Source organism: Pieris rapae, chromosome 10, assembly GCF_905147795.1.
Source record: "Pieris rapae chromosome 10, ilPieRapa1.1, whole genome shotgun sequence".
NCBI classification, from domain to species: Eukaryota; Metazoa; Arthropoda; class Insecta; order Lepidoptera; family Pieridae; genus Pieris; species Pieris rapae.
This window is the reverse complement of record NC_059518.1, coordinates 4,772,614-4,796,533: the sequence shown is the minus strand read 5'-3', so window position 1 is coordinate 4,796,533 and position 23,920 is coordinate 4,772,614. Positions and strand designations below refer to the sequence as shown.

At 32.2% G+C, this 23,920-nt stretch overlaps 1 protein-coding gene and 1 long non-coding RNA gene across 4 annotated transcripts in view; both read right to left on the bottom strand.

Annotated features, from left to right (window-relative positions):
* Positions 1 to 23,838, bottom strand: part of LOC110991321 (uncharacterized protein C18B11.02c) — a 256,098-nt gene extending 232,260 nt beyond the window's left edge. The window contains exons 1-2 of one of the 3 annotated variants that reach the window (XM_022256652.2): positions 23,787 to 23,838; positions 23,032 to 23,300 (exon numbers count right to left, since the gene is read on the bottom strand). In XM_022256652.2, coding sequence (XP_022112344.2) covers positions 23,032 to 23,298 — 267 coding nt within the window. In that variant the 5' untranslated portion in view covers positions 23,299 to 23,300; positions 23,787 to 23,838. Of the gene's footprint in view, positions 1 to 23,031; positions 23,422 to 23,786 lie in introns of those variants that run through there. The other 2 variants (XM_022256650.2, XM_022256651.2) reach the window with 2 other exon arrangements.
* LOC123689500 lies at positions 9,101 to 10,778 on the bottom strand. The gene is made up of 2 exons (XR_006750459.1): positions 10,420 to 10,778; positions 9,101 to 9,412 (listed from the first exon to the last, which is right to left on the bottom strand). It is a non-coding gene; the product is annotated as an uncharacterized LOC123689500 (long non-coding RNA).
* Positions 23,839 to 23,920: the final 82 nt, after the last annotated feature.

Sequence of the window (23,920 nt, the reverse complement as noted above, 5' to 3'; positions counted from 1 at the left end):
TAAACATAAACAAACCACTGGCGCTACGTCTTGGCTTTACATTTCTGTATCTGTTTCGTGATTTTTTTTATGAATAGCCTTCTGTGCCTGACGCACGCCGTCGACTTTTAGGGTCTAAGGCATGCCGGTTGTCTGACTGTTTCCTTCAACGCATGAGTGAGTTTCAAATACGCACATACACAGAAAACTCTATTGGTTTACAACCGAAGTTTGAACCAACGGCCTCAGTGATCCGCACGCTTAAGCTTCAAGCAAAAATGCTTTAAACTCATCCAAATTTCTAAGCTGTAATAATCTGAGATGCTTCTCAGATTAGGGGGCTTAAGTCGAAAACTAAATTCGTATGAAAATCTGTCGACACCAACTGTCATCTTCATACCAATTTAGTTTTCGACTTTCTACGTACACTACTGTTAACGCATCTCAAAGTCATAACATAACTAGCTTTTGAGTGACGTTCACTAACAATAATGTAAATGACATTACAAATGACTTGACGTATGTTATATGGACAAATGTGTATGAGCGAAATTTAAACGTAGGTCACAAATCAAGCGGGCAAATATTTTTCTTAACCGACCCCATCGGTACCCCACGTAACAATCCCATAACTCACGAGTTTTCAAGCGTATACACTTTCAACGAATTAATCTTCCCATCGTAACCGGAATTAGGTTATTTTAATCCAATTACTTTTCTAGGCCGCTAACTAAAAGTTAAGAATTTGGAATAATAGCTTCATATAACAAAACAAACAAAAACAAAAAAATCATTTATTCATATAGGTAACTAATGTACACTTATGAACGTCAAAAAAAGAAATATACATTAAATTATTCTAATTTTAAATTAGCTACCAGTTCTCAAATCAAGGGCGTAGAAAGGAAGAGAAGAACTGGCAATAAACTCTCCGCCACTCTTTTTAAAGGCCAAGTTTTTTTTTACACAATGTTGGAAGGAGCTGCAACTGTTACACCATGTTCCATATGACATCTTGAGTAATAACTAATAATAAAATGTTACATATTTCGATAAAAACATACATTACTTTGCCTAGAACCTAATTTATCGGCGTGAGTAAACCGTTCATCGTGTTCCCTGTTAGTCGCTTAATATCTACAGTACCTCTACAAATTTCGCCTGCATGCTACTACACGGCTATTTCGCAGACTTTAAAACGTCATAGACAATTTTCATTAGTTCCAAAAACTGCTACGTTCCAGAGTACTATTATAGAATTTCTAAATTAAACCAGACTAAAAAACGACTAGAAAAATAGTAATGCTTTTTAGAATACAGTTTTATTTTGTAAAACAAATGAAAAAAATAGTTAATAAACCTCTTAGAATTTCTTAGAACCTTTATTAAACCACATTTGGTGGAATTTCGGACAAACGCCTGTATATCGCTTAGTAATATGTATATGTATATATAACCATCTGTTATTACCGTCTCATTGTTCTTCACAAATGTACAAATAAAAATAATACGTTATTATAATAAAGGTAATTTATAAAAATTTACCCCACCTTAATTATATGTCAACATTATTTAACAATATTATACATTTAAAGAAAAACACTTTTTTTAACGGACTGAAGTTATGTATTATTGTATTTAAACTTATAATTATTTAAACTTTTTGACATTTAACAATTTTTGTCTTCAGTCACCGTGACCACGCACGCTGTAAAGCACGCGAAACGTCGATTAAATTTAAAATTATGTTTAAATAATTATTAGTTTAAATACAATAATAATAACTTCAATCCGTTTAAAAAGTGTTTTCCTTTAAATGTGTAAAAGTTATGTTATTAAAAGACAATACTAATATTAAGTATACATATTGCGTGGTGTTTAATACTTCAAATGAAAGGGATTTCAAGGATGTTTACAGTAACAACAAATACACGGGCAAGTTTACATGGATCATTAATCTCAAATAGCTCACTCCAACATCACCCACAGTTCAAACTGATATAATTATTAAATTTACAAAACATCTAACGTTCTAAATAACTTTTCACCCGTCTCACTTTATCACTAAAGCCTTCGCAAAATAATTATAAGTCGAATCTGTTTCATAATGAAGCGTCTAAAATTAATACTTTGCCGGTTTCGTGCACAATTTACTTTCGCGAGGCCATTTCCCAAGTTTAATTACTGTTGGGTTTAGAACGTGCTAGATTTTTGTAATCTTCATACAAACTATGCATAAAAATAAAGCGGACTATGTAAAACTGTTATCTTAATTTTATTCAAGAGTTTTAGTTCTTCCAATTTTTTTTTTCAAGCATATATAACTATTTTAAATCAATTTTTATTTATTTAGTTACTTATTACTACTACTACATTATTCTACTTTAATAGTTACCACTAATTTGGTAGAACGCCAAAATAATACTCACACTAATTATCCTACATAAAAAAACATTAAAAAGTAATATACAGGGTGTCCCAAAAGTCGACGTCAAGTCGAAATTTTCTCATAGGTAATGTTATCAGACTACACCAGTTATCAGAAAAATTCAAAAAAAAATTAAGTCATGTATTTTTGAAGTTATGGAAATTTTCCTTATATTCCAGAAAATGTACACCATGTGACAGTTTTTTCATTCCTGTTGTTACAAATATTTACTTCTTGCCAATTTTTTTTCTCTTACGTCATCCCGAATGGTGCTTTATGTACCTATGATCCTAAACCCTGTGCCGATTACTCCAACTTGTAGGAAAATGTCATTTTATACCGTACCAAGTTTTCAAAATTAATTTTTCGCACTAGTTCAACTGATCGTCCTGAAAAAAAAATGTACTACTCCAGTTTGGCAAGCAGCTTTAAAAGTTTGCGCATTTAATAAGGATTCTAACGTGGTATAACACTTGCTTCATTATTTCTTAGATCGGCCATAAAAAAATTTTTTGTTAAACAAAGTCTGTTTTTAAAAATTTCTCTGGAATTACAAAAAACTATTCTAGTGTACCCAAAGCGTTTCATTTTTTTTTTTTAATTTTTCTGATAGCTGGTGTGGCATTACCTATGAAAAATTTTCGACTTGACGTCGACTTTTGGGACATCCTGTATATGCCTAAATCTTATAACTAACTATATAGCAAGCAACTCTTGTGAACTCAGCCAGTGAAAAAAGAAATACCTCTAGAAAAATTTTGTTAATTATTTGAATTGCTAATGGCGCTTGGCTAACCAAGTTCGAATGCCTCAGGTTTCTACTTGGTACCCGTAGACCCAGTCTCTCCAATATATCCAGATTATGAACCCAAACCTATCATATACATATAGATAAATCACAGATGCCTCTTTTAATAACAGTGTAGACATAATGAGAATACTAAACCATAGTGATTAAATTTAGCATCTTTAAACGCGTAACGAAATATAATATAATAATAATAACACGAGAAAAAAACATTATTTACACAAACAACGATAAAAAGAGAAATTACTTCTACTATTGGCGGTGTAAAAAATGGATGCTATTAATTAGACTAAGACACTTACCATTTTAAAGAAGAAAGTCGGAAAGGCGAATCCTTAAAAGTCTTCGCAGTGAGGCTTTGGGATACATTTCCTTTCCCTATCCGCATAACTCGTTCTCTATGTTACTTTAGATCTCTACTATACAAGCCTGTCCTTATAATTTATATTATATAATTTACAAATTATCTTGATTCATGTGTCCTTTTTCACCGTCTTCTTTATTGTCTACTCTATATATTTTAATTGTTTTGATTTGTTGTATTCTTTGAGTTATTTTGTATCACTTGTAGTATTTTGTGTATAAGCTGAAAAGTGCGAAACTTGCCGCAGTCTGACAGTTTACGAATTACGAATAAAAAATAAGTATTGGACTTGCGTTGCCTAATTGCCATCATTTCTCATAAAATCTAATAAAAGAGGCTGATTGCAGATGGATATAAAAAAAGAAAAAAGTTGTAGTATTTAGTACTGCTTACCTTATTAACTATATTATTTTAAAAGCGACAAGACTTGTTGCTAATACGTTAACTGTACTGGTTTCTTGCAAGGTATTAGAATCCATTATTTTTATATTGACTTTTAGACTTATAAATATTAGACGCAAAATACGTTGCTAAGCGCAGAACTCGAAGATGGTTGGACTAATTCTTTTTTAAACCTTAAACTTTTTTATTTAGAGAAAAATTATAAATATTGCATGGAAATTTCTACAAACCATATGTTACCAACATGTGAGGCTACTAAAAAGGCAGACGTAGTAAAATAATATATTAAGGCGAATCGAATTTCGAGTGGGCAGCTAGTTACACATTCAATGAATCAGTTTTATTGCATCGTTAATAAATAAAACTCACTCATCTGTCTGTTTTTATGACAGCATAAACACACACACACACACACAACACACATACAAAAAGAGCTGAAAGATTTCTTTAGTTAAAAGAATGTTTAAGGTTTGAGGTAATGGCTTCATGAGTTGAATGAGTTATCTTAATATGTATATAAATCATCTGTCACGATTGTCCGCGATGGACTCCTTAACTACTTAACCGATTTTAAATTAAATTGTCACACCGTGAGCAGCCCGGTCCAACTTAAGAGATAGGATAGCTTAGATCTTTAATTATAGTCGCAATTTTATTTTATTGCAAATAAATTGTTTATAATTTGACACAACTCCAACAGATGGCGCTGTGTCAAAAGACAAACTTGACATAAGCTGTCTAACTTTCACATAAGTTCTCCTACCGTATACCTTAAATAGTTTCCTACTATGTAAGTAATATAACAAAAACCTTAGCCACAGCAACACTTGGCCGAGTCTGCTAGTGTTCGTATAAAAATTACTCAGACATATAGAATAGCGATTTGTATAAAACTTTTTCACACAACCTAATCAGAACACAATTGCAGCACGTAGGTGTAACCTACGTGACTAGAGGGAAATTATTTATATTATACGTGGATTTGAAATGAAAATCCAATCGATTCTGTTTACAGAGGTCCAATATTTGTTCGTCTATCTCGTAATTGTATTGCTGACTTGCAAAGACTTTCATATTAGGTAAACAGAGAGAGATCAAATGGACAATGCTTTTCACGGCTTTGTATTATGTGAGATCAGGTAAATAGAATTGATAGCATTTCTGTTATTTATACTAATAAAATTGGACTTTTACAATGCTTACGTATTTGCTTTTAAATATCATGTATTAATGTAAACCAACATTTAATAATATGATTAATACCCGATAATTTCTCTATCGCAATATTTATAGAATAAATTACTAAGAAAATTAACAATTATTTTTTTATTTATTAAAACTTCGTGGCAGAAATTATTAGCATAATTAAAAGAAAAAGAGGTAAACTGGCGGCCTTATGGCTTTCGAGCGACTTCTTTTAGGCAACCACTAGAAGAAAAAATATAATAAATTAGATAAGATAAGCAAGAAGTCTTAAAATAGATAAGACATTATTTAGACAAAACTAATTGAACAAAACAAAGCAATTAAAATTTATGTAAACAGTGATCAGGACAATATTAATATATGGAAGAAAAATAACAACAATACCATTATTTAATATATTATATTGTAGGTATATATATCGAAATCTACTGTTTTTTTTTTAAATTACATTATCCTCCGAAAAAGCTTTTACAAAAGAGATATTCAATACTTAATATCGAATACTCCGGAAAAACCTTACATGCAGAAGCTCTAACTAGCATTTTTTAATAATAACAATTTCTATGCATAACCTTTTAGCACTTAGCAAAAAATATTTTTTTATAGAAACTTAAAAGTGTTATCTTTAAGTTTCTAACGGGTTGTTTTTATTTAAAACAAGCTTCGCTTAGGGTTTAAGTTTCCAACAAAAGCGGAACTCATTATATTTCAGTGTTACGTTCAAATCTTAACATTTAACAAAAAAAACTGCAAATGAAATTATTTTTTATTGCAAAAGAAACTTAAATACTAAAAAATAACAAGAAAAGTTAATGCAATAAATTCACCTTTATATCCGCTAACGAATTTTATTTAAAACAACATAGTATTATTTAGGCAATAAATGTAGAGTTTTTTGAGAAAAACATCGCGTTCGCAATACTATTGTATACGAATGACGGCCCAGACTAGCTGAATAAAAGTTAGTTGAATCAATGTTCACAGTATATTCCCTACCTCTATCCCCACGTAACAAAGTAATATTTTTCACTATTTTAAACAGCGAAGCGTCGCCGGGACGAATTCAATTTGCACAATCCAATATACAACGTTAGGGCTATCTTGCCGTATCGCTTTGCAGTTTAGCGGCTCAATAAATATGTAATGAACCCCTACTACGGATTATAAGCCATTGTTTCTATATCATTCTGACAACGAATTCAAAATAATAAACGACGACTAAGCGATTTTTCGTATTTACGTAACGGCCCATTCGCTGTTTCAATCTATTTTTATATTAGGAACCAACACAAGATGTTCGAGCTGGTCGAATATATAAAATAAATAAGAGTGTGTGTACTTATACTAAACTACACTGCTTAAACAGTTAAACATAAATATGTGTGTAGCAGCATGGCCAGCGTAACGAAAATATCTGTTTCATTAATATCTGTTATCATATTAAACAGTAATTTTATTATATTTAACATATTAACATAAAACTTTTTCCAGACAATCACACTAGGGGTAACGGAGGCTATCAATCCACGCCAACATCAAAACAGTTTATTATAATTTGGGGAATGAAGATTGGTAACTTATTGCCAGGCCCATATGCTACTGGATAAATTCATGAATGATGGATGAAATTATCCCACACAATTTTCCCGCTTTATGCCTTAGAAGTGGACTGTATACATACTTTTAGGTTGGTGCGTAATAAATTTGCTTGCGTCATGAGTTTATTTCTCATATTCCAATGCTCTTGAAATAACGGTCTCTTTTAAATCGCGGTTGAATCGAGTTTAGATAATTTAAATCAACTTTAAATATCTGCCAATACCGTTTACATAATATACGTCATAAACTACTGAACTACAGAGGAACATCTCAATATAACTTTAGGTTTTCGTGGACAATATAATACACATACAATTTTTTCATACGTGCATCAATGTCTAATATGATATTCAAATAAACCTATGCCACCAGATAAAAATGTGACTTTGAAAGGAAATTTCCAATTGTAGTTTAACTAGTGTTTTGGTTGAGCGAGTTGCATACAGTCGCGCACATTCAATACGCTAAGATGATTTGCACCGTATAATCATAGTTACTGAATAGAAAGTTCACTTGTGTCAGTGGAAATGTGTACAATACATTTCCAGCGTAAATGACCACTCGCACTAAATACTACACCCCGCACTGCAATGGTCTATAGAACGTTTTAATAACGTCGAGTCTTTTATTACGTTTTATTAACTTTACCCAAAACAATTCAAACTCATATTATTCGAGTTGTATAAAATTTCGACCATAAACTAAATTATTACATATCGTGGTTTACGTAACTACATTACTTTAGTGATTTATTTAAACATCCAATTACAATTGTCCTCAACTCGCAAACGCCTTAATATAATTATTTTTTTAAACATGTATTAAGATAACCTTCCGCTTAGTAAGGCTGTCTTAAAAAGTACAATGCACTCGTTAATATACTTACTACTTATATATTTGCGCTATAGTAGGACTTATATCAGGATAATTCTACCTTCGAGTCAGGAAAAAATCTATTAGTACACCCTCGTTGGTTAAATTCAAAAATCGTCACACCCCTATAAAGAATTATCAATAAACAAAAGCAGAAGAGGTTCATAAAGCGGTAAAGCACCGCAAGTATATTTTATATATTTTATATAGAACAAGGCAAATTCCAAAGCAATATCGTTCTTAAAGAAGCCCGACTAAACGGCTCCAGCTTGGGTAAACGCTTGATAAATAACAGGTCTTATTAAAATTAAATATCAGGGAGGGATGCCATTAATAGCTCGACATTGATAAATATCCCTCAAATTTAGAACATCATAAGTAATTAAAATATCATTTAGGTAACAAGACATTGTGGCGCCTAATTTATAATATTATTGGGTCCTTCCCTTATAAATCTAGAAGACTGATGAACTGATTTCATAACCGATTAACATTTTTAAGGCTTTAAATAAATATACTCTATAATTAATATGAGCCATTGATATACAGATTTCCTCTTCAAAGGTAGACTGGAGAGGGTCAAAGACAATATTATTTTATACCTTCGCAAGTACACTTCTAAACGAAATAACAACATGTACGCCTGTCATATCAACTCCCACGCTTTGTAATTTTAATCCTAAGAAACAATTAAGCGTATAGAACTATTTATATATATATTATAGAACTATAGATATTTCACTTTATGGTAATTACGTAGTACTTTTTTTTAATAGAACGGGCACGAGGAGGTACAAACGAATAAGTAAAACCACCGCTCACGGACACACCCAATGCCATTGGGCTCGCAAATACGTTGCCGGACTTTTAAGAATTTGTATGCTCCTTTCTTGAATGAGGCTATGTCGTATTCTTACGAAAGTACCTCGACGGGCAGCTGGTTTCTCATAGGGGAAGTAGATTTTATATTAAAAACAAAAAAATACTTAAAAGCATTAACACAAGGCGTTTATTTTAGAACTCAATCCAAGGGATACCAAGAGCTTTTTAATGATGCCCCAAGAACGCACCAGTTCGAAGCAGCCTAAATTATGACTCGTGCGAAACCAAAGGCTCATGTTTTTCTATCCTTACTACACCCCCGGGAATCAAACACGGCTAACCGGCATTAATATTAAGTACCTTGCCAGATATTATTTCTTAGTTCCGAATGTTATACATTACCCGTCCCTTATGAATACCATTTAATATATCTTGTGTCAAGATTGTCAGATATTGTTCGGAATGTTTTATTCAATTAACAAACTTAGCATAAAATATCCGTAGTAATTTATGCTTGGCAAGGCTTGCGTATATATTTCATTAAATTTGTATAGACTACACAAATGATACTCGACCGATGCGTTCCGTTTAATACGACCACGAAGCGCTGTATACTGTATGTATATGTCACCGGAAAATAACAAGATCCGTAAGTTTATCAATTTACTAGGAAGTTTATAAACTTTCGTAAGATTCTAAACGGGAGATAAATTGTAATATTTTACGTCCACATTTTCGTAAATTGATAAACTTACTGAACTCACTCGTAAAATAATACGTAAGCAGTAACCAAACGCTACGCGCGATCTGATTGGTTGGCGGTCACGTGTCACTTCTCCTTCCTCGCGGCCGCCATTGCTGGCCACGGAACATAAACAAACCGGTTTGCTCGTGCGTTTTTATTAGTTTTGAATGTTGAACTGTGTTGCAACTGTGAAAAATAGCTTTATTTTGTTAAGATTATCTAGCAGTACCCATAATGAGTGACTTACAAGCTGCGGACACCCAAAATGAAGGAGATAGTGTGGTAAATGCTAGAACATTTGTTGACGAAGTAAAATTTAACACAGAGCTAAGAAAGTTTTATACTGGGCATAACCAAAATAGTAAGAAATCGGAATGGACAGACGAAAAAATTAAAAATGTTATTAAAATGATAGAAAATTATAATAAAGCTAAAGTTTTGGGACGTCGGCCCACAGACAAAGAATACTATCACGCCAAAAAGTATGACGTAATGACTTTTAGTGACGAAAAAGTTTTGATATTAAAAAGGAAATCTCAGCAGGATCCAGTGATACAAGTAGTTCCAAGCAGTAAGTACTACCAAACAATCCTTGATGCGCATGTTGCTACAGGTCACGGAAGGCGTGACAAAATTATTTACGACTTGAAAGACAAGTACATGGTTCCAGTGTTTGCCATAAATATTTTTCTTCAATTGTGCAAATTTGCCTTTCCAAGAAAAGTTTTCCTAAAACTGGGATAGTCGTGAAACCACTAATTACAGATGACTTTAATAGAAGAGGACAGGTAGATCTGGTGGATTTTCAATCATCTCCAGATAGAGAGTACAAATGGATGTTACAGTACCAAGATCATTTGACCAAATTTTGTTTTTTGCGGCCACTCAAAAGCAAAGAAGCGAAAGAAGTAGCAATTGAAATTTTAAAGATATTTTTAGAAGTTGGTTGTCCCAATATTTTCCAAAGCGACAATGGACGTGAGTTTACGGCATCAATATTGAAAGAAATTGTGAGCTTATGGCCAGCATGCAAAATTGTTAATGGAAGACCTAGATATCCCCAAAGCCAGGGAAGTGTAGAACGTTCAAACCAAGATGTGAAAAATATGATTCGTGCTTGGATGGTGGATAATAATTCCAATCAATGGTCGATAGGTTGTTACTTTGCTCAGTTTCAAAAAAATTCATCATACCATTCTACGATTGGCAGGACACCGTTTAAAGCCCTGTTTGGAGATGATCCAAGATGCGGTCTAACTTCTACATATTTGTCCAAGAATATAATTTCTCAACTTGAAATGGAAGAGGATTTAGAGACGTTTTTAAAATCTGTAAATGACAACGAACATAAGACCGTCAATGACGATGGAAATATAACTTCAGATAAAGAAAACCTTTGTAAAACTCTTGATATTGCCACAGAGTCAATTATTACGACAGATAATATTTCTGAAACTGAGCAAGTCAAAGTACTTGTAGTTGACAGTGAAAGCACGGGCGCAAACACAAACAATATTTGGCAAGACCTTGACAACATTGCAAATGGAATTGAGACTCCCCAAAAAATTGTCGAATCAGATACGTTGCTATGTCACATATGCAACAATGAATCATCTGGGGCTCATACATGTATTAAATGTCAACGTATCACACACGTTATCTGTGGAGAACCAACAGAAAATAATGACGAAGGTTATGGTTCGCAGTTAATATGTAAATTGTGCACAAACGAAATAAACATTTTGAGGGAAAGGAAGGACTCGCACTTAAATTTAAAAAGAGCAGCAGAAAAAATGACAGCACATTCTTCTAAAAAGTTCAAAAATATTGATGTTGGTGCTACTGTATTAGTCGAAGTACCGAGAGTAGATAGGGGGCCTCTAGATAGCAAGAATGTAGTCGGCAAAGTAATTTACAAAGTTGGCACTTCGTTCGGCATCATTAATGACTGGTTGCCTCGAAACGCTGTCCTTTCAACCCCAGGAGAAATTTTGAATGAAACTCTTCCTGAGGTACAATTTGTACTATTATTCCTACTTATATAAACTTGACTTCCTATTTTTTATGTTCTTTAAGTATGTGTTTTTATATACAGACTAAGTTACCATTAAGAAAAATATCTGCGATGTCTTCTACATTTGGCGGGCAAGGAATAAAGCAATGCAACTGCAAAAAATATTCTAAGGGACAGTGTTTATCAAATAAGTGCAATTGTAAAAAAGCTAATATATTGTGCAATTCAAGGTGCCATAAATCTTTGACTTGTGCCAATAAGTAGATAATTGGTAATAAGTACTTATATAATTTTTACTTATTTTTACTATATGTTTTTTAAGTCATGGTAAGACTGAATTGAATAATTACGAACGAGTTACTAATTATTGAATTATTTAACTACGACTGAGTAGGTGTGTATGACACGGACGAAAAAGCCATAATTCTTTTAGTTTTTTTTTTTGCAAAAACTGGTATGTTTTATATTTTTTTGATAATAAATGCCTTTCGTATTACACAATTTCTGTCGTTTTATTTAAAAAGAGCAAAGTAGTGTTCATTAGTGTGTTTTATAAGAGTATTCCTGTATTTTAGCAAGTAACTTATTTAACAGTTACTTGCTAAAATACAGGAATACTCTTATTAAAACTGATAATAGAAAACTCAACTCACTACATCCGTGCCAGAGAGGAACCAGGCATTGTTGCTTCCAATTTATAGTTTGTCAAGTCTGATTATTCCAAAGTCTATGGACACAAGCTTTGCCACTATGAACATTGACCAATCAGAGAGCAGTGTGTTATTTTACGTATTTCAAAACTCGTATATTTAAAAGAGTTTCTGTGATTGGTCGAACCATATAAAATCTTACGAATAGATATTCGTAAGTTTATAAATTTACCGTATGACGTCGGAAATTGATAAATTTACGAAAATGTGGACGTAAAATATTACAATTTATCTCCCGTTTAGAATCTTACGAAAGTTTATAAACTTCCTAGTAAATTGATAAACTTACGGATCTGGTTATTTTCCGGTGACATATACAAATTACAGTAAAAATCTAAATTCATTTATTCAGTTTAGATGCGTCTTAGGGCATGCTTATAAATGTCAAAAACGTTTACAAAATTCGCGACAGAGCAAAACTACGCCATCCGTTCGCAAAACTACCGGGAGACCTTGTTCTAAGAAGAACGGGCAAGAAACTCAGCAAGTATGTATACTTTTTATGTTGGCAGGATGATCACATGATGCTTAGTGACACGCCGCCCATGGACACTCGCACTATCACGTTTACTACTCGATATCACATGTTTTTCGTGTTAAAAACGACACTCGTGTGGGTTTAATAGATGTAACTTATATTTTTAATAAAAACGAAGCTGCGAAACGCGATTAATCTAAACTCCCTTCAGATCAGGTTTTTATGGAAGAGATGCCCCTATTAGTTTGCATAATGAGCCTGGCCCCTAGGGAGGGAGGCTGAGTAGGCAATATGAAAAAGTTTTAGGAGCCTTTAAACTTTTTATATTTTTAATGATACTAAAATACATCAAACCATGAGTAATTGCAATGGTATCTACACATGAATTCATCAAAATGTGTTGAACTATGCGGTCAACATCAGCGCAGTCAACTGTGAACTATCAGCACACACCACTGCGCATTATGGTTGTTATCAATTATTACAGTTGGATTTCAATGTGGTCTAATTACCCTCGATCAAACTAAACATTCCTTTAAATCTTTTCAAAATCAAACCACCCTTATTTTAATTGATATGAAAAGTACGGCTATAGAACATGTTTCCTTTTGTTACATAGTAACTCTACGATTTGCACAAACTTATTCAGCTTGAAACACAGACGCATACACTTGTATGCGTCTGTGTTTCAAGTACACAAATACATGGGGTCTAAAATGACCTGAACTTTTTCGAGAAAAGAAATGTAGGGCCGTGCAGCTGTTTTGCTTGACCGTGGCCCCAGATTGTTAGCGTGGCAACGCATCCATATACATATTATGCATTGTCATCTATATAAATACTAGCGGATCCGACAGACGTTGTCCTGTCTATACGTCTTTAATTTGAAAATTTCAAACTTTTTTTAATAAGCTAAAACATTCTGGACCATTTTGATGAAAATCTTACTCAAATGTTATGACAATATCTAACGATCCAGCACATGGTCTACAATAACACAATGATAACAAAACTTTTTTTTAATTTGATCGCAGCGCAAACTGTCGGGACAGACTAAAATTAAAATTCGAATATTATTTAAAATTTGACAGTGCGATGGTAGCGCCGTCTGTCGGATCCAATGTAAAACATTCCAAAATCAACAACTACTATTTAATTAAAAAAAACATTGTCCAGCGGACAAAATTGTGAATCTAAACCATTCTCGAATCTCCACGAACACACACAAAAAATTTCATCAAAATTGGTCCAGTCATTTAGGAGGAGTTCAGTCACATACACACGCACACAAGAAATATATATATTAAGATATACTATATTAAGATATTTCGAAGAATTAAACTATTAGTGATTAAAAGATTGTAGTTACAGCATTTTGAAAAAAAATCTACATCTTTGGATCTTTGGGATTAAAATAAAGTTTAATTACACTTTTTACAAAAATATTCATCATTTACTAGAAATATTTATTGTATACTGATGCTTGATGACGCAATATTCGGATCATGTCGTAATCATTATTTTATCAGTATTATACTGAACAATTCAAGTGATAAACTCATCAATCACAAACTTTACTTTAGGGGTAAACGTAAATTATATCGAAAAGGGCCAATTATTAACAACCGAACGGCATACAAACTGCAAGTTTAGTTATTGGATAAATTTAATTTAATGATTGATCATAGATTTAATGCTGACGTATACATTATTCGCAATCGATTTGTCAAATTGTTACATAAAACCTTGTAAAGGTCATAAAGAAGATAAACGAAGTCCGCCAATATATATCACTTCACTCGTTTTCAAGGCCCTGACAGGAAAAAAATAAAAATGACATTTATATCATAAACAATAATGTAAGAATAATATATTTATAGTAAGTATCTGAATGATTTTTAAAATTTTGTAAAATAGTCCATTTACTTATCAACCTATACTAACGTAAACCTAATAAATCTTAATCACAATTAGTATTAAAATGTCTGACCTAATTATTTAGAGTCGTTAAGAGTCGCCTCTGAATATTAAACATGTCAAGGACGAAAGGCGTTGTAGCGGAAAATCTGCGATAGTCATTCACTTGCCTAATTAATTTTTCCGATAAAGCATTCCGCTTAGATTTCCGGCAAATTTACTTTAACGAAAGACTTAATAGAAAATTCGTGTAACTTACAAGATGGAAAAGTTAACGTTTAATTAGCCGTTTAATCTTTTGGAAATAAGTTTCCATTTTTAGAACGTCCAGTTTTCCAGTCCGCGGTAACGGATCGTAATATTTATCGTATATACAAATCGGTCGTTGGTATATACATAAAGCCTGGAAAGCTTATTAGCTATATACCACATAGCTTTTCGTGGTCTCGGTCTAGTTGTAAATTTTGAAGTGCTTGTAGAATATCTTGTAGAATAGAAAAGCGACCCAAAGTACCCATTCAGTCCTGTATCGGAACACCTATTAATCTAGTCTCGCGACCGCTGTTTTAATTTCAAACTAGCTGACCTGGCGAACTTTGTTCCGCCTTAATGGCAATAAATAAGCAGTTTGGGTTTTTTTATTGGAAAAAATACAAAAAAATTAAATACCTACATTAATCATTCATTATTATTTCTGTATTTTAGTACATAGGTTGCTCTTCCCTTAAGTACCTTGTGATACACATTTTTTCATTTTTTGTTTTATTATCAGGCGCAAAAACAAACAACGCTGATGGTCTTCCGACCCGTGAACATGCCACGTATAATTGACCATGGGAAAAACATGAATGTTCTAGATTTAAACCACAAACTTTTAAGGATTGGCCTTGTGATTTGTTGATGGTCATGGCAAATGCAAGACGTATCGGAAATTGAAGTCTTTTAAATTTTCCTATCATTATCGTAGCGTAAATTACATTGTTCTTCAATTTTCTAACCACCAAACGCATACCATTATGTAGTTCAGGTCATCTACATCTTTATTCTTTTTCTTCTTTTTTATCAGTAAGCAATGTAACTCTCATGTTTGTTGTCAGCTGCAGTTTCGTCACATAGCGCCATAGATTTGACGATTTGAGGCAAGCGTTTATTTCGTCGACAGCCGTAGATCTTGGAATTACTGGCAGTATTTGGCGGAAATCGCCAGACAGTAAAATCATTGCTCCTCCAAAACATCTCGATTCATTGCGTAAATCTTTTAATGTTCGGTTAAGTGCTTCCAATGCACGTTTATGCGCCATTGTGCATTCGTCCCAGATGATGATTTTCGATGCCGCTAAAACTTTGGCCATTGCTGAGTGTTTTGCAATATTACACGTTGGTTCTCCAATAGTTTGAAGATTTAACGGTAATTTTAATTCTGAATGAGCCGTACGGCAACCTTCTAACAATGTGGCTGCTATTTCAGAAGAAGCAACTGCAACCGCTATGTTGGATCTCGCCCGAACAGTTGCTAAAACTAATGACATGAGGAATGTCTTGCCAGTTCCACCAAGGGCATCTAGGAAATATAAACCACCATTTTCTTCATCGTTTGCCTTCATTAAAGTATCATAAACTTCCTTTTGTTGGTATTTCAACAGGGGTACATTCGTTTGAACTACTAAATCTAATTCCTGGTGATCATATTCACGTTCCCGTTCCAATACTCGATTAAATGCGTCATTCGACAACAACAACAAATAGAAACATTCATCATTCTTTGGATGAACTGTATACATACGACAATACCGAGTTTTATAGTTCTCTTCACTGTTTATACGAATGGGCAATAGCACTATCATTATAATTAAATTGTAAATTGTAAAAATAATTAAACGTATTTATTTAATAGAAATATTTTGAACATTGATTTCTTACAAATATCAAATTGTCATATATACGTCATTACATAGCTGTCATTATACGTCAATTACATAGCTATCATTTGCGTTTTATTATTCCAAGTCTGATTCTTATTTGTTATACCACTTTTTATAGTGACAGACGTTTCATGTCAAGTCCCACGGGAACGCTGTCGAACGGGATAAAAAGTATCCTATGTCCGTCTCCTGGCTCTAAGCTACCTCCATACCAATTTTCACTCAAATCTGTTCTTTCGTTCTTGAGTTATAAGTGGTGTAACTAACACGACTTTCTTTTATATATATAGATTAGGATAATATGCACTATGGCACATTTAAGGCTATGATATTTTACTGTTACTGCTACTGTTAAAGAATAATAGCCAGAGTATATCGAAAACAATACTAACCGTTAATACGCTCATATTCGTAATAATTATAAATTGTTTTTTTGTGTATATGAAATTGCTTGTTACATTGTAAGAGGTAAGTTTTCTTTTATCATTAATTTTGGGTTTAGTTCAGAGATTTAAAGTTATATGTATTTTTATAGCTTTCAGAAACGCCCTCAAATAAGGTGTATCATCTATATTGTAATAGAAAAGCAATTTATTTTATTAAAAGGTTTCGTTGAATTGCCCAAAAATCCTGCTGACCCACCTATATTTATTTAAGTTTATGTTAAGATTTAGTTTGATTTCAGACCTTATTCGTTGTTCTTTTATAAAAGTCCTTTACTCCTTTGTTTCTAATTATTAACCCATTATGCTGTAGATATAACAAACAAAGATTATATCCTAATTTTAACAAACGAAAATAAATTTTATTTATTTATTTACTTACTTAGTCTGTTATTTAATAATTCCATAGATTTAAGGTATGCGATTTATGGTACGTAAAATCGTGTAAGTAACAACATAGGATTTTAAAAGCACATTAACAAACTTCCATGTCAGAGTTGATATTTAAATAACATACCGGTTTGACGAAATTTTCCAAAATATATGAAGAATGCATTTTCGGGATGTGGTATTTAAGTCGGGAAAAGTTCATTAAATATCTTGTAAATGAGCTTTTAATATATGCTACGACATTCTTCATTTTAGATAACGTTGTATTATAGAGGTTTGATGCTCATCGCAATTAAGAAGACAATTAAAAGACATTTTAATCAATGTATATTTAATTTTTTACTTTTATATAATACGTCTTCGTAGCGATTAACGCACGTAACAATCGATGAAGCAGAGGTTAACTATCAATAAGAGTTAACGGAATGCTAATTAATTACCCGAAGAACTTCTGAGACATCAAACATCCCGTAACAGATAGGCTATATAAAAACTGATATTTAGAACATTTTTCGGCTTCTTATACCGATTTTGTTAGCTAACATCGCTGATAAATTACATTAATTTATTAATTTAGTAATTCTACTGTAGTTGAAATTTTATTTATTTAATCATAAGTGATCGTACCGCTTGTATTATAAATATTATAAGACAATACAGAAATCCAGAACAGATAACATACATAAACAATATATGTAGGTATATGAAACAGAAAACAAGCAAGTACATTAAGTAATAGACAAAGATGCATTAAAAAAAACGAAAGAAAATTGAAATTTAAAATTTGAACCAACAAATAATATTTAGAATTTAAAATATAAAACAAACTAATATAAAAACCATTAAATTCTCTCCGACGTTATTTGAATCCGACAAAACTCTGTTCACAACAATTTTTATATAGTACGAATTTTTACAAACCAATGAAACAATGCCCAGATCTAAAAATTCTGGTGCACAATAATCGAATTGGACTTCAAACTTCAGAATCAGCGCTCAATCGATTCAAAGCGGTAACGAGTACGAACATCACTCGGCAATCAAAAGATTTTTACGTCAAACGAATAGAACATTTTCGTTCGGAAAATTTTTATATCGCGGCTAGCTGACCTGGCAAAGGTCGTTTTGCCAAGTATAACATTTATAATAAATAATAGGGGTTGATCGTAGGGGGTTGAAAATTTAGAGTTGTATGTATTTTTAATGCTGTTGATACAGTTGATAAAAAAATAAAAATTTATCCAAAAATTGAAAAAAAAATTCGGGGTGGATTACCCTTAACATTTAGGGGGATGAAAAATAGATGTTGTCCGATTCTCAGACCTACTTAACATGCACATAAAATTTCATAAGAATCGGTCAAGCGGTTTCGGAGGAGTTTAACCATAAACACCGCGACATGAGAATTTTATATATAAGATTTTATGGTCAGAATTTCTGATAAATCTTCGGTAATGCAAATTAAGTTTATTCAACTGTGTCGTATGAGGTTGATCTATTTAATTTCATACTGTCTAAACATCATGAGCACACCCCACTTACACACCATCGGTATGTATGTGGGGTTTTTATTCTTATTCTTCTTGTTATTTTTTTAAAGATTTAGTCATTTCAATATGCAAAGGCTTTGAAAGAAACTATTAGATATTATATGAAATTGTCATATTTTATTAGTTATACTTATTAAAGTATTGGGTAATTAGTTAATAAAGCTTAAGGTTAAAAAACTTTAAATTAAATCGCATTCGTGGTACATAAACTTTTCACATTTTCTTTTTCTAGGGTCAATTTCATAATAAAATTCAAACTTAACTTCAGAAACATTTGTACAATAAATATATTCTTTCACAATCTCCAATTGAAATGAAAATTGTCGGCAAACCCCAACTCAACGTAAACTTCAAAATTCATCACACTACCCTCGTTTCATGCTAGGACATAACTAATCCTAATTACGTCCTTATTAATTTCACGTTCATCCACTCACAAATGGCTGGCTTCCCGTCCATTTATTATGGACATAAGCTGGGTTTGGGGTCTACAAGGATTTAGCTCCTGACGTGGAAATCGAAAGATATAACATAATTAGGTTTACATTATTTCGTTATAAAGGTCAGATTTAACAAGATCTTGAATAGGTTTATAGGGGGTTCTTTATAGGGACCCTAAAAAGGGGAGTCGTCGCAGCTCATAAACACCTATTTGAGTGGGTACAATGCCGGCCTTTGAGGTAAAGGTATGCTCTTTTTTTAAATAGTTGTGGGGTCGTATCTCCGCTAGTTAGCAAAAGAAAATTTCTTGTAAGACGGAAGACTGCAAAATATTAAGGTATATATGTATATATTTCTCATTCCTTATAAAACATATACTTAACGACGTACGCCGCATGCAGCCTTCGGGACCATTCTTCCACAGTTTCTGAGAGGCAATAATTTCTTGCTTGATCATAATGTATTTATAAACATTAAAATGTCTATATCAAAGCCTCATATCATTTCTTGAATATAGTAACACTTATCAAAAACTCATGTGTAACACAAATAGAGTTAAGTGCCTTTGAAATAACGTACTTTGTATTAAGCTAATGAGAGTTTATGTTGCTGATAAAGTAAGAAAATGGAAATTACAGAATAATTCCACTATTGACACATCTTTAATATTTAACGAGTTTATTCTGTTCGTGTATCATGTTAAAATATAAGCAGGATTTTATGTGAGGACACGTGTAGGTACTAGTACATCCAAAGAATTAAAAAAAAATTAAGATTTGAAAAAAAAAATTTACTTACTTGTAAGTAAGAAATCTTAACTAAAACATTATTATGGGTAAAATTATTAACACAAAATTACAATACTTTCGAGAAAGTAGGAAATTAAATTATTAAGACAATTTATTGAAAAAAGAATCATAGCTGTATTATTTATATTGTCCATAGATAATATCAATTTTATCTTATTTTCAAGAAAATCTATATGGGTGCTATACACTTTGTTTTTAACATCAACGTCACTAAGAAATAATAACCAATGTAATTTTGAAAATGCCCAATTACGACGGAACTGTAACATGGAAACCGTGCTATTGAGGAAACCCAGCAGTGCACAGCAGGCTTTTAGTACAACTGAATCAGTTCCATTGAGCGACTTTACTTAAAGGAATATTGTTAGAAATAAGGAACTATAAAAATATGATCACTGTTCTATTTAACTCAAACGTACATGCCATGGCATACTGATGATGGCCAAAAGGTTAACCAATCTTCATCGATCAGTTATTCCATTGAGTATCACCAGTGACATTGGAATGGATGAGCAATGTCACATACTTTTGTGCATTTCCGGGATAAGGTCTATACGACAATCATTTATGGAATTACCTTGTCTTAGAAAAATTCCAACAAAATAAACCTCTTAAAATTCGTTGTAAATTTGTCAAAAAGTATATTTTTGTGGTTATTTTATAGCCTACAAGTGTTATTGAGAAATGTTGATCTCGGCCATATGTAATAACGTGGAATTTGATATTCAAAGATTCTAATATCGGCACGACCTGTATAAAACTCATACAAATGTTCTAGAGTAGGTTCATCATTATTTATGTTACTGCCTCCTTCCATTTTAATAACTTATTGTTTAATTTTGAAGACAAAATAAACGATATTAGTGTTACAAATATTATTTGTCCTAAACTCGCCAAGGCACGCAAATTCCTTAATAATGATCTACTAGACATATCATCGCACGCTCCGATTCCCATAGACACCTGTCGTACCACACATAGTAGGTACTGTTGTACTTTAACATTATTAATTTATTTAATAAGACTTTGTTACACCTAATATATAAAATTCTTGTGTCACGGGGTGAGTAACCGAACTCCTCCGAAACGGCTCAACCGATTCTCATGAAATTTTATGTGCGTATTGGGTAGGTCTGAGAATCGAACAACATCTATTTTTCATCCCCCTAAATGTTAAGGGTGGGTCCACCCCCAAATTTATTTATTTATTTTTTAGACAAAATTTTTCGTTTTTATTTTTTTACGATACACCATACAAAAATACATGCAACCCTAAATTTTCACCCCTCTACAGTCATCCCTTATGTTTTTTTTGTTAATTATAAACTTTAATTTTTTGGCACAAAAACATGGCAAAACAACGTTTGCCGGGTCAGCTAGTTACTATATAAAAATTGAACATAGTTAAATGAAAAGGAGAGCAATTGGCGGCCTTATCGCTTTCGATCGATCACTTCCAGGCAAACACTCATTAAATATTGATTTTAAAATATAATTAATTAGAGTACATCACTACATAGTATAAAACAAAGTCGCTTTCTCTGTCCCTATGTCCCTTTGTATGCTTAAATCTTTGAAACTACGCAACGGATTTTGATGCGGTTTTTTTTAATAGATAGTGATTCAAAAGGAAGGTTTATATGAATAATAACATCCATTAAATAGTGAAGAAGTACTGTTATTTTTGAGGTTTCTAATGTGATGTCGTAAATAATTACATTTTTTCCGCTTACATTGCAAACGCAGGCTGAACCCCACGAGTTTTATCAAAATAATGTACTATTGTACGCATTGAAAAGGTCTACAGAAAAGTCCGTGATGGTATATGTCTATATGGTATATGTCGCGAATATTATCGGAGCTTTCCAGCGACGGAAATAACAATACATAATAAAAACCTGCTTTTCATCAGCATTGCCCCCATGCGAAGCTGGCACTAGTTTATAATAATGGCTACATAATAGTTTTCACGAAATCGTTAACAGAAAAACCCGCGTCACTATTTATATAAGATAATAATTTCAAGTGAGATTTATAAGATCGTTATTGTAAATTAAATGTTCCAAAGTTTCTTTAAGCGCCATCGGAATGCCCTTGCCCATGCCCTATCAAATTTGTTAATCTGTATCTGTGGTAATTTTAATGTAATATCACTGCAAGAATTTGATTCAACAACGCAACATGAAACATTATGTGTTAAATTTCGCTCATTCACACTCAAATGCCAGTTTGGCATCCGTATTGATATATCATGTTTAATATTATCACGGTCATGAATTGTATTTTACGTTTTCAGGACTAAAAATATAGCATATGAAATTTACATTTTAAATTATTTTTTTATCTTTTTGTTCGTACAAAACTGCAACTTCTTGAAAAAACCTTATCACTAACTGCAGCCTGCAGTTAACTGAGACGTTAGCGATGGATCCGCTTCCACAATAGCCTTCAATTCTTCGTTATCAATTTTGTCTCCGGCCGTCCACGGGGCTAGTTCTGCAGGTCGATATTTACAGAACGAAAACGTTGGAACTAATAACGCACTGTTTTCTTTTGCGATACCGCCAACGTACACATCATAAATATATTTATTATTAAATAATTTAAGGTTTTTCATTTTATAAATATAGTGGGGCAAAGAAAGAAAATTAAATCGGGAAAATTAATAACCGAAAAACAAAAACACGAGAAAAATAAATAGCTGTAAAAAAATGAACTTGGAATTTCTAAATAAAGAGGAGTTATTTGAGGTGAAAGTGCCCAAGAAGACGAAACGCCCATTTCATATGTAAATCTGTATAATATATTCCCGAAAGGTAACTTGCCAAGCAAATAAAAAAATTTATACAACATTGGAACATTACAAGGTTGCATTTTTTTATATTCTCATAACAACGCTCTCTAGTACATCAGCGTCGATTCAAACAACTGTATGTTATCAACAGTTTTAAACGAAACCATTCATTTTGATGTTTCAACTACATGATAACAGATGGCGCGTTCTGCAAAACACAGAAATGAGTTTATCCATAATATTTTTTATGAAAAGTAGTAAAGGTTTAAGTAATTTTTAAATGTTTGTTAATTATATTTTTTTGTATGATGAAGATTATAATGAATTATTAATTTACCTGAATTTCACAGCCATCGCCAAGACTTGCCTCCCAAAAGTCTTCAATGTTCTCCGGATAATCACACTCATTAATTGGAGTGGGACTTAAGGCTTCCTGGCGCTCTTTAAATACAAATACCAGTCCTCCATACTCTTCTTCAGGTCTCCATGCACCACACATAGTAGCTACTGTCCTACTATTTTTCACTCTTTCTTCTTCCACTTTCATTTTTTTTGCTGGTTCATGTTCCACGATTAATTCACTTTTATTTTTTGTTGTGGCCATTACTGTTTTTTTAAAAATGTTTAGTTCTGTTTGTGTTAAAGTAATTCTTAAACTTTTGAATAAACAATTCAAATTTTTGTTAAGAAAGTATTTAAACATGAGTCAATATTCTCAATACCTATATTTCAAGTACTGCTAAAATTAATTATTTCAAACTTATAACATACAATTTAGAATAAATAATTAAAGAAACCTAGACACATGATAAGATAATAGGATAGAAAACACCTGCTATGTATGAAAACAGATATTTAAACTGTAGTCACATGTAAAAAATTTAGCTATATCCTTAACTTAGGTTGTCGTTTCGTAAAAAGAATAATCATTCGAAATTACAAGATTAATCGGTCAGGTGCTCGAATAATATTTAGGTAAACAGAAGCAAACTATTTCAAAATTCCAATAAGGGGTATTGACATAACATCACTTAAGTAGGTTAGTTAACTAATTTATATAAAAAATAAGAGTATTTATTTTAATTAACTCACTTTTCACACAAAATTCACTTAAATTTTAGTAAATTTTTAGGTTATCGGAAGAGTAAACCCGTGGGAAAATATTTACTGACTTTTTAGTAATTATTTTGACATTTGAAGTCGTTTATATGATGTTTATAATGTAA